At 37.0% G+C, this 12,598-nt stretch overlaps 1 protein-coding gene across 4 annotated transcripts in view; it reads right to left on the reverse strand.

The window, feature by feature from the left end:
- The window catches only part of SEC23A (SEC23 homolog A, COPII coat complex component), a 57,453-nt gene that overhangs the window by 39,552 nt on the left and 5,303 nt on the right, over nt 1-12,598 (reverse strand). Inside the window, exons 2-7 of one of the 4 annotated variants that reach the window (XM_006212737.4) lie at nt 11,950-12,030; nt 6,411-6,652; nt 5,033-5,090; nt 4,741-4,827; nt 3,443-3,679; nt 667-746 (exon numbers count right to left, since the gene is read on the reverse strand). In XM_006212737.4, coding sequence (XP_006212799.1) covers nt 667-746; nt 3,443-3,679; nt 4,741-4,827; nt 5,033-5,090; nt 6,411-6,631 — 683 coding nt within the window. In that variant the 5' untranslated portion in view covers nt 6,632-6,652; nt 11,950-12,030. Of the gene's footprint in view, nt 1-666; nt 747-3,442; nt 3,680-4,740; nt 4,828-5,032; nt 5,091-6,410; nt 6,653-11,183; nt 11,354-11,465; nt 11,632-11,949; nt 12,031-12,598 lie in introns of those variants that run through there. The other 3 variants (XM_031678972.2, XM_072962956.1, XM_031678973.1) reach the window with 3 other exon arrangements.

The following is a 12,598-nucleotide window of genomic DNA, read 5'->3' on the forward strand; positions in this document are numbered from 1 at the left end:
GTGAGGAACCACGCTGTGACTACAACTACTATAAGTGAAACACTCAAACCAAGTATTACCTTAGGACTGCATCTTTCATCTACCAATATAGTTAAGTTTTTTTTATTTTATTTTGCGGGGAGATAAATAGGTTTATTTACTTATTTATGTTTAGAGGCGGTACTGGGGATTGAACCCAGTACCTCGTACATGCTAAACATGCACTCTACCACTTGAGCTATACCATCCCCCCCAATCTGGTTAAGTTTTAAGGTTACTGAATTAATTATGAGAAGACACATCAACTCAATTTTAGTAATACCACCTCTTATTAGTAAGTTTAGTGGAAAAAGCTACCTATAAGGCTAAGAATGCAAAACAAAAAGTTTTGGGGGCCCTACTTTTGCTTGGCTCCTCTCAACCACAAAAATTAAGTTTTCCTGAGCATAAAAATTGAAAATCAGACATATATCAAAACTAAAGTAACTCCTTACATTGTGATGAGAAACTATTCATTTCAGTGATGTAATTCTACCTCAACTCTTTTAAAGGCTAATGCAATATTTCTAGTCCTAAAAATATTTAACAATATATTATCACTGAATGTCTATGTTCAAGTTAAGGGCATGGGATGCTTAAAACAGCTGCATCAATCATAAAATTGTCTTTGCCATATTTAATTATTACCTATTGGAAGGAGGTGGCTGTTGTACCTGAGGACCACGTGTTGCTTGAGTAACTGGTACTTTAGAGAGCCCCAGCATTTCCTGTAAAGAGATAATTTCTGTGATATCCATGTAATTACTCCTACAAAGATGTATCAACTATTTACCAAATGCAAGGTGTTTCCCTAGGCATCAAAACACAAAAATAAAGAACACAAAGTCTCTTCCTCAGAATGCAAAAGGTCCAGGTGGGGAGACTGTCAGGTAAACAGCAATACAATGAAGTAATCATCGTAAGACAGCAAAGTACAAGGTGCTATGTGAGCAAAGAGACACACTAGCTCAGAAACACTTTATTCCTAATTAATAGTCAAAAGAAATTACTGTGTAACTTGAATGTCTATATTTCTTATCTTGTATTCATTCATCCCCTTCAGGAAGTACATCTCAAGTACCTGCTATGTGCCAGGCATTTAATGGTGAAAAAAATATACAGTCCCTGACCATCTGAAAATTAAATCCTGGTAAAACAGGTGAGTTAATATCTTTAAGTAACTAAGTGTAAAACTGCAACTGTAATAAATATGAAGGAAAAATACATGGAATGGTATAAAGGATGGTTACAAGGTACACACACCTTGTACATGTATGCTTGTTCATTTTCTGACTTAATGCCCAACCAAACTTCTAGTTTTGATTTGAATTTTAGACGTGTGCACAGTTCCTCTCCAGACACATGAAGATAACGTTATTTTCCAAAAATTGGCTTGAATCTAGAAATGCTTAGTCATGAAGTAACAGAATAAAAGTATACAAGAGAAAATCAGAAAGTCTAAAGATTTGGGAAAAAAATTATTGAACCAATTCTGCAGTATTTCCTATACTGCTAGCAGGAATAGCAACTTTTCACTGAGGACTTAACTATGTATCAGATTCTGTGCTAAACTCTTTATATATACTATTTCCTCACAAAAATAATGAAGTAGGTTTTTTTAATCCCTGCTTTACAAATGAAAACTGACACTCAGAAGGGCTAAGTAACTTACTTAAGGTTATACAGTTATGAAGCAGCAAAGCAAGATATTAGTCCAGGTTTTGCTACAAAGCTCTGTAAGCGTTTACACTATTGAGTACTCTCACTTACATTATCTCATTTTGCACTAATAATAACCTGGCAAAACAGGTACTGTTTATCCCTTTCCACAGAGGATGAGAAAACAAGCAAAGAGATCACCCCAAGATCACACAACTAGAAGAGTTTAAGATTTCAATCCAGGACTATTTGGGGAGCAAAGATCAGACTCTTTTCAACAAGATGGACAGAGAAGGAAGATAAAAACATTTTAAAGGAGGGAAAAAACTTTAGTCAGCAGGCATTCACTGCTTGTTGCAGAAAGGCAGATGTTTCATGTACTATAAAATTTAAGTAAAATGTACTCTATAATCAGAACTACTAATAAACCACTTTAAATAAATCTACAGTTTAAAAAATAACAATATAGCAAATACTTAAAAGCACAATCCATTTAACTTTCATGACTATCCGGTAGACACTTTTGTTATCTTTTTACAGATGAAAAAACCTAGGCAGAGAGAGGTTAAAACCTGCCCTCTCTCTCTCTTGTCATGGAAATAGACGATCCTCACTGTGCTTCCTATGCTCTTGAAGGAATCCCTAGTGTGTCCTGTGAAACCTCACTCTTCATCTCCCTCTAGCTCTCACTCACCCTCTTTAGTCTTTCTTCTGTGCATAAACACATTCAAGTGTCCCTCCTAAAGTAAAACTCAGTTCTTGCTCTCTCAAATTCTCACACTACCGCCTTCTTGCCTTCAACAGCAAACCTCTTGAAAGAATACAAACTAATTTTCTCCACTTTCTCAAATCTTACTCACTACTCAGTCACTACTGTATACTCTGTTCAGTACTCTCCCCCTTCGAACCTGCAAATTCCTCCAGGATTTTCTATCTCAGCTAACTGCAGCACCACTAGCTCAGTCTGCTAAGCTTCAATTAGAGTCATCCTCAGAATCTTTCTTCATTTTGGGATCCCCAACAGCCTCCAAAGTCTGATTTAATGTTTGTCTACTTTATGCAAGGCTTACCAACCATCTTCTAGGGTAATTTCTCAACTGTGGGTTGTATCAGAATCACTTAGAAAGTTTTTCAAAACACTTACAGGAACAGTCTCTACCCTCCCAATCACCTTCCAATATAAGCACATATTCACCCACTCACTGATAATCTATCAAAATCTCTGCGCAGAAAAAAGATTTGAAAATTATCCCAAGATGATCCTAGTATGTTACACAAAACTCCCTACCTTGGAAGACAAAGCTTCAATTTGTCCCAAAGATTAAAAATGTCCTAGTAAATGAAAAAATATATACACTCATGATTTACCTATAAACTCTCAAGCCTTAAAATATCTCCCCCTGTCAAACATAATAAAAGTGTTTAGTTCCTAAGTGAGACGTAAAAAAACAAAAGCTAAAATTCTGTGGTTGCCTTCTCTCAATCTTTAGCATGACTATTCTCTAAGCCCTTCAAATCGCTAAAATACCTTCCATTTCACTCTAAATTTTAAAGTTAATTTAAAAGTGAAGGGTCTTTAACCTGTACAATAACAATTTGAGGCAAATGAAAGAAAGCTGATGCCAACACTAAATCTAAAGGCTTTCTTACAATTATATAGTTATTCATAATAAAAATATTTTCTAGAAACTTATATCCAGAAGGCATTTATAGACGTTCATAGAGTAATGCTCACAGACAGGCTGAAACTACCATTCTTGTTTACCTGCAGTTGTTTGGCAGACAGATCTTTTGTTCCTCTGAAGACATAGCTTTTTGAAATGCCCTCACATCCAAGTTCATGAACCTGCACCATTCTCCCAAAAGTAATAAGTCCAACCAAAGCTGTCGGTGGCAAAAGACTTAATGACATCTGCATAGATTCTTTCAAGGCTTGTAAATCTTCATCTTCCATGCAAGTATCAACCACATAGAGGAATATCAAAGGCATCTGAGGACCACGCTTTTAAAAAAAAAAAGTTGTTTTAAAAGTGTTAATACTTAAGCACTATATACAAGGATAACCAATAGAGGACTAATTAATAATTTACACTTATACAAATGAATCCTAATAAAGCCATTTCAGAAATGAAACAGGTTATATATATCCGTGGAGAGGTATCTATGACATCATCAAGTGAAAAAAATTGAGCTCAAAAACATTATAGTTACATAGAGGTTATCTTCACTTTCAACTTTATTTAACTGCATGAGGTTTCATTTCTTATAACAAGCAATTAGTTCTTTTAAAATAAGAAAACAGTAACTATAGGGGGTTGGGTACAGCTCAATGGTAGAGCACATGCTTAGTGTGTATGAGGTCTTGGGTTCAATCTCCAGTACCTCCATTAAAAAAAGAGATCAGAATTCACACAAATGAAATAAAAATCTAATTCTGCTACCCCCCCCCAAAAAAAGAAGAAAGAAAATAATAATTACAAAGCTTAAAAACAAAATGAGGGGATTTTTTTATATGATAATTATCTAACCTAAATTAGATTGTAAGAGAACTGGAAATTAGCCAGGCTGGACAAATTACTGACTAGCTCAAGTGAACCATATTCTGCTTTCTCTACAACATTCGTAAAAGATATTATTTTAATACTTAAATATGTACACAACTAAGTAAAGCTGCTCAGGGAGGGAAGAAAAATTATTTTCCTAATAAGGACCAATGCAAGAGTAGTTTCATCATTAGACTTGAGGATCTATCATCAGGCTCCAGCATCATATTGACTAAGTATTTGTGAAGTGACCTTCCAACTATAAAGTAAGATTGATACTTTACTGTTTATTGACCTATTTAGTACAGCAAATCACACCAGCCCACCCAAATAACTACAACAGAGAGACTACCTTGCTCAAATTGACCTTGACAGTTTTTACCTTTGAAATGTTCCCTTAACTCAAAGAGAGAATCAAGAGTGGTGCCTTTTAAGTCAGCTCAAGTTAACAATTATTTTGATATAAAGTAAATTACTGGATATTTAAAACTTTCTAAAAGATTTACTCTTATGTTCTTACCAGAACTACATATTCAATGCTGGAAAACTGAGGTAAAAGTTCAGCAGGTTGGTTCAGTTCAGATATACCAGCGTAAGTCGGTGGAAACTATAAGTTAAAAAAAAAAAAATTCTAACAAATTTGCGAGTAGTTAAATTTTACACTGAAAATAATTATTTCCTGATAATTTAATTATTAAAAAATAGATATTTTCATCATACAAAAAGTTACTCAGCCTTTATTTTTAAACATACATTTTTCCACATATTTAGACCAGTATTATAGGAAACATCTGCAATGGGGTTTTTCTTACCTGATTCCTTTGATAACAAAAGTTGCAAGCCCAGAGTTTTGCTCGATAATCCACTTGACTGTTTTAAGAAAAGATACAATAGCTCATGGTTTAGTTCAATTATACAATAATCCTAATTTTAATAAAATTAATTTTTCTGAAATATGAATGCATTCAAATTGATAGTCAAAGCAATCTTTAAAAGCCATGTATTTTTAGGTGTTGCCAATATTTAATTCCCACTTTTAACACATACAAGTTCTCCAAAAAGAATATATTGTACCTTTTAACACATAGCAAATACCAACAATAAAATTAAGATACGCCTACTTTTTCTCATTTTCAAATGACTCAGTAACTTCCATACTCAGATCTATAGGACATTTATTCAATAAAAATATATTTATTGAATGCCATTATTCTAGGTACTGATAAAGCATTAACAAGAAATCAAAGGTGGCTACTATCATAGAGCTTATATTCTAGAAGAGAAAGATAAGACAATAAACAAGTAAATGCATAAACACAGAAGACACTTTTAGATAGTGATAATAAAGATGAAAGAGAACAAAGCAGGACATGAGAATGTGTGTGGGAGGGCTACTGTGGTAGAAATAAGTTAAGATATATTCAAGGATCAAAGAAAGGGTAAGGTACAATGCAGAAGAGAATAAAGGAAATGGATGATACAAGATGAAGGCAGAAATACACAGAGGCTAGATCATATAAGGCTTTACAGGTCTTGAAAATAGGTTTGGATTTTTCATCCCAAGTGTAACAAGAAGCTATTGAAAGATTTTAATAATCTGATATCCACTCGTGAAACAGTATATCCTGGAGAATATACTGTTGAAAGGCAAGAATGGAAACAGGAAGACCAGTTAGGAGGATAGTGAAACTATCCAGGAAAAAGATGGTACACCTTGAAGTACCAGCAGAGATTGAGAATAAGAGATAAAATCAGAAATGTTCTGGAGATAGACTTGACCAGATTTACTAGTAGATTGGGTAGGGAGAGAGGGAGTAGAAAGAGGAATGAAAAGTGATTCTTGAGAATCTGGTCTATGTAACAGGAAATCATAACACTTTTCAAACACCATACCACTCAACTATGACTTTTTCAATGACACAAGATGAGTTGATACATATCCTGACATCAGTATCTAGAGAATACTCATAGGGTCAAGCCATTTACACAGTGACAATTTGGCATTTGCTTTCTTATCAACTCATTACAACTAGAAAGATCCTAAAATGTTACAGCTCTTTGGATCTGACTATTTTAATTTGAAAAAATAGCTAAAAACCAAAACAAAGATATTCTTATATAGAGCAAGAAAGAAACTACATTTTTAAAAGAATCATACTGACACAGTTTTTTTCCATACACTTTAATTACCATAAGGGATTCAAAACTGCACGGCAAGTGGTCCTACTACACAGGACAGGTTCATATTGAATAGGTGGCAGATCCGGTCTCTCCTTCAGTGGTGTAAATAGGGCTGCTACTGGAACAACCATTCTTGTAGCTTCTAGTCGACTTGATGGCCAAACATTCCAACTAAATCGGACTCCATCTCGTTCTTCATTTTGTTGAATGAATTCCAAGTAGGTTGTCATTGTAGAGCTTTATTCTTATTTCTGTAACAAAATTACAAATATTCCAAAATCCTCTTAAGACAATTCAAAATAAGTAAGTTTTTCCCACTTCCACCAATATTAATTCATTAGAAATCATGACCAAATGAAAATATTTACACCAGAAAAAAAATCAGTAAGCAACAATGACCTCATTTATAACTAAATAACTCTACAGAACCCAATGGCCATTGGGCCCAATAAGAGGTATTTTATCCTTTTTGATTCACTCTTGAAAAAACTAAGGCAAAAAATAATGAATACTAAAATAGAGGTCCTATTTGAGGCAAAAATGGGGGAAAATCTAGATCCCCTGTTTTCCACATCAGTCTTGTGAGTTATAGTATTCTAATAAACAGGTTATCAAAAACATTAAGTTCTAAAATTCACATGCTTTTCTACCAGAAAATAAGAAGTTTCCATTAAACTTGCTAGAAGAGAATATTCAGGGATATATAACAAAAAGATTTTTCTAAAACTGGATACATAATATTTGAGACAGGTAATTTTTTATCATGCAAATACAGGACATTTGAGAAACAATAAATAAGTGTGTAATAAGTGGTGTTCCATATGATTTATATGCTATTTCACCTCTTTTGCAGAAACTTAATTCAGAATACTTTTAACATTCCAACTTATGAGAACATTTTAAACTCAATTTGAGATATATACTTTCAATATAATCATTTAAATTTGCTACCAGAGGAGGGAGATGCCACTCTGGTTAGGGATCAGTATCAAGAGACATCTCAGAAGGAGGGTAGTGTGCCTGCTTAGCATGCACAAGGTCCTGGGTTCAATCCCCATACCTTCATTAAGAAATAAATAAAACTTTAAAAAAAAGAGAGAGAGAGACAGAGAGACAGAGACATATTCTTCTTGTTACTCTCTAACTGCCTGCCTAGGATGCCAGCTCTCCTACCTAGGCAACAGTTCCATCCCATGCTCTGAAACTGCAACAATGGTTAGTGATGGAAGGAAACTGTAAAATTTAAAGGTCTGAGAGCACAGAGTTTCAAGTACTACGTGGCTGGCTGAAAGATATGTGGGAAAGATGAAGGACATTGAGAACCAAAGAATTATGATCATAAGCTGCCGACAGAGGCAGCGTGGATGCTCAAACTGCTAAGAACAACAATGGGATAAAAAACTGATTTTAAAATGTAAGTGAAGAAAGAAAAGGTATTGTTAGATATAGCAACAATTTTAACTTTAGAAAAATGTTCAAACATATTTTGACAATACAAATTATAGAAAGTGAAGTTTAACAAGTCTTAATATCTTAAGCAGATAAAAACTATCTCTTCTTTAAAAGAAATAAGAATATATCAATTATATCTCAATTAAAAATTTTATTAAAAAATTAAACATATTTCATCCTATCAGAGTTTCAGAGACAGCTGGAGAACTTTATGCTAATCAAAAGTGACTACGGGGGAAGGGTGTAGCTCAAGTGGTAAAGTGCATGCTTAGCATACACAAGGTCCTGGGTTCAGTCCCCAGTATCTTCTTTAAAAAAATTAATAAGTAAACCTAATTACCTCCCCCCACAAATTTAAAAAAATTTTTTAAGTGATTACGGATTTTTCAAAAATTAATAAAGGGTAGAGAGAAATCCTAAGATAACTAGATTTGTTTAGAAAAGAATATTTTGAAGGTAAATATAGGAGATGGCTTTGGAAAAGACACTATGAGTTTTCAAGAAAAAGTGGCTGTTGAAAGATAATGATAGAATGAAGGTCTAAGATAATCAGAGGGGAGTTAGAAGATGCCAACCTCAGTTTTAACACAGGTAACAAGAGGAGAAACCACCTCCTCTGAGAGAAAATGGTTTTTAGCAGCAGCTTCCATGCTACAGATGTGAGTATAAATCCTCGGACTATACAATCCCTCCCATTATTTCTACAGAACGTAAAGCAAATGAAGTTTTCTATTTATTACTATGCACCTATAATCTGAGATGCATCTGAAATGCATCACTAAAATATAATAAAATAAAATAAAATAAAATACGTCACCAAAAAGCATTAAAATACTATTAAAATATACTTGACCCATCAGGGTTGTTCATCTGAACCACAAAACACACACAAAAACATGTGACTTTTTTCTCAATTCTCTAAGAATGGTAGTGGTACTTAGGTATTCAGCATATATTTTCTCAAAAATGGATGAAGTGAGCCCGTCACCTAGAAAACCATCCACAGCATTTGTTGCCAATGATAAAATTTGAGCTTTCTCAAATTTAAATTAAAAAATTTGAAAACTTTCATCTGCTACCATGAGCTTCACAGTCTCCTAATATGTAAAGATTTTTCTGATGAGATCAGTGGTGATAATGATTTTTTAGATATTGTATAGTGAAACATATCAACATTTGGAAGATATACATTATTCAGTGAAGCAAGATCTCCCAAATGATCAGTTCATGATGTTATGAAATCATGCATGGGTAAATGATCCATTCAAAGTACAGGACAGACCAATGGGTTTTAATGCAATAAAGTACAAAAAGTTCAACTCTAAGGTTTCAGATTCCACATTGCAATTAACCCTTGATTTCTTAATGAAAACTGTCGAGTTTTGGGTGTAGTATCAAGGACTATGCACAATTATCAGACAAAGTTATTAAGCTCTCTCTCCTTTTTCAAATCACGTATCTATATGAAGCCAGATTTCCTTCATACAAGTCAACCAAAACAACATATAACAATAGACTGCAGAGAAATCGTAAGAAAATCCACCTGTTTTCTATTAAGCCAGGTTGTTTTTGTTTGTTTGTTTGTTTTTCTGGAGCCTCTATAATGTTTAAAGGGGTCCTGAGAATTACCTCCTTAGGACACTAGGGCTTATAAGCCTATCAGGGAGCCCAGTAGAAAAAGGCTCTATGAAACTTAGCATGAAGACATTTACACGCAGGTAGTGGCCAGATTTAAGTTTCTACAACAGATAACAAACCTGGATTATAACTCCACATCCTTACTTTTTCTTGAGACATATTAATATCACGATATTTGAGCATGATTCTCTTCCTCTTCCTTACTCTTTTTCCTTTCAACCTCTCTAAGATCAGATTTGCTCACTAAATCACATCTATTCTATTTCTTACATTCTCACTTCCCAGCAATAGTCTGAAAAACCTCTCACATGTTTCTTCTTAACTGGTCCAATCACACAGCCATTCAAAACACCTGCCCAACTTCCCTCACCTTTCCAAGGGAGGAACAGCTCAATCTTAAAATCACTAAGTCTAGTACAAAATTTGCCAGGCTTGGTCCCATATCCAACAATAGCATATTTGAAATGAGTCGTTTTACAAACTAGCTTTTTATAAAATGGCATTATTTGATAAGTACTCTCTCCCCTAATATTATGTTTATATAAAAGCAAAAAACCAAATAAATATGATTCAAACACTATGTTGGGATGCAGACTTAATACACTAGTCATATTTTTTAAAATAAAGGGATACAAAACACAAAAGACCATTCTGAAGAAATGCTTATCAGTACAACTAATAATCATTGGCAGTTAATTTAGTTAAATAATTTCTCATGGTATAACTAGAAGCAAAGTATTAAGTCACTTTAACCTAGCATATCAAATATGTGCCCAAAGTATTTTAAAAGGCTTTACCGATTCAATAATTAAGTCTTTCTGTATTCTGATTTTAGCTCTTTTATAGATAACTAAGTGAAAAACATAAATTGCAAATTAAATTTGAGTTACTTCCAATCAAATGTGTTTGTTAACAGACAAACATTCCTCTCCTACTTTTCTGTCCTAAAATTCTCAACTACTTCCCATGGCTTTATTATATTGGACAAATAGCTTATATTTATCATATTGGACAAATAGCTTAACTTTTCTGATCCTCAATCTCTCGTCAGTAAGATGAAGGGTTTGGGTTAGAAAACTACAAGGCCCCTTCTAAATCTAAAATTCTGAGCCAATTTTAAATGACTGGACTTCCAAAAAGATGTCAGTCAGACTACTGGAGAAGGGAGAGAAGAAAGACTTAACATGCATTTATATTTAAATCTAAAACTTTTTTTAACCAAGTTAAGGTTGGCTGGTTATGCACGGCTTTGAGGAGTAGAACTTCAGGAAGTTCAGGTGAAAACATGAATTCAACATACTTACTCCAGTGATTACATGCAGATTTACTATGACTTTTTCTTTCCCACCAAAACGGGAAAACACTTAGGGCCGAATGGAAGTCGGTAAGATTGGTCTGATCTGAAAACTGAACTCTATTTGTAATCAAGGCCCAAGGTGTTGGCTCTACCTGGCATTTCTCCCTATCCCTTTTAACTCCCAAGGCCGAACTACGGGTGACGAAGTCACCTCGGTTCAAAGTCTAGAGCCCTTCAGATCAGGCAAGGAATGAACCAAGAAGCCAAAGTGTCCAGAAGTGGGGATAGGGTCGGGTGGGGTGGGGTGGGGAAGGCAGATCGGCCCCGAGCCAGGGCTAGGGTGCTGGGGGAGATACCCAAACTGCTGTTTTTCACCCGCCTCGCACATTTCATACCTAATCCACAGGAGCTGGGTGGGGGGCCGGGCCCCCAGGCCCGGAGAGACCTAAGTAGAGGGTGGTGCGTGACAGGCTCAAGGCTCAAGGCAGCCCCCGCGGGGCCCGGTCGCAACCCCGGGGCACCCCGCCAGCCCCGGGGCACCAAGAGGGCAGAGCGGGTACCACCCTGGAGACCCCGGCCCGCGGACCAGTCGCCTCACAGCCGCCCCTCCCCCGCTTATCACTGAGCGCGCGCGGCCCTCCAAGGAGCCGAGAGGCGGCCCTGAAGTCGATCCTTACCACAGTAACACCCAGTACGAGATCTGCGCCTGTCGCAGGGTCCGCCTCACAAAACCAGTCCTCCGCGCGGGGCCGCAGCCGCCGTGGCACCGCAATCAGGGCCGGCGCTGCCCCGCCCCCTGCCTCGGCGAAGAACTCCGCTGGACCAACATGGCTGGTGCCGCCTCTGCCACGTCAAAGGGAGGGGGAGGGGCGGGGCATGTGGGGAGGGCGGGGCGACCCAGCCACCAACTGCAAGGGAAGGTGAGGACCCCCAGAGGGGCGGGGCAGGGAGGAAGGGGGGGGCAGGGGCGGGGACGGAGCCGGGGGCGGGGCCAAGGAACCATCCTGACACCAGTACGCCAGTGGGGCGCGGGTCCCGGAATGAGAGCGCGAGGGTGGGGCTGCGCCATGGCGCGCCTTGCGGTTCTCCCAGGGCCGCAGCGGATCCTACTCCCCGCCCGCCGTAGCCGCAAGGAGGTAGGAATTTTTAATTTAAGCTCACCCGGAGACATGGAGGCGTCCTCTAGGGCATCCTTTACCCTAGGGCTCTAGGTGAATCCAAGAACCACAAACCACACCTCCCCTGAAAAAAACAAAATAAGAAGTTCCTTCTTTCACTTAGTGCAACAAATATTTACTAGACATCTACTTTGTGCCAGGCACAGTAGCGATGCTGGTGATATGATGTAGGCAAAACAGGCAAAATCCCTGGTCTGGACGATTATATACCATTTATGTATTCCTAGTCAGTTTACCTCTTTACTCCTGCACTGCTTCTGCCCCCTCTCTCCCCTAACACACACACACATACACTACAATCTTTGATTAATCTTGATGCGTTTTCTGCCTCTGTTTCCAAGAAAAAAACTGCAAAATGAGACAGACAGAAACAGGTTGGAAAGACAAGGTTGGACCTTGGCGGTCTCAGGCAACCCCATCCTTCAGTGAGCAGTTGCTCACGGAATTAATTCCAAATATGAGAACAAAAATCCTGCAAAGCTTAGCCCTGTAAGTATTTTACAGAGTAGAGAAAAAAAGATCAATCTTTTGTTCTTCAAAGCTTATATTCACAAAAAATAAGATATGCACCAAACATACATTTTTCTTTCTCTAAGCTTGTTTTGTAAGGTAAAAGAGGATAAGTTTGCGCG

Source organism: Vicugna pacos, chromosome 6 (genome assembly GCF_048564905.1).
Source record: "Vicugna pacos chromosome 6, VicPac4, whole genome shotgun sequence".
NCBI classification, from domain to species: Eukaryota; Metazoa; Chordata; class Mammalia; order Artiodactyla; family Camelidae; genus Vicugna; species Vicugna pacos.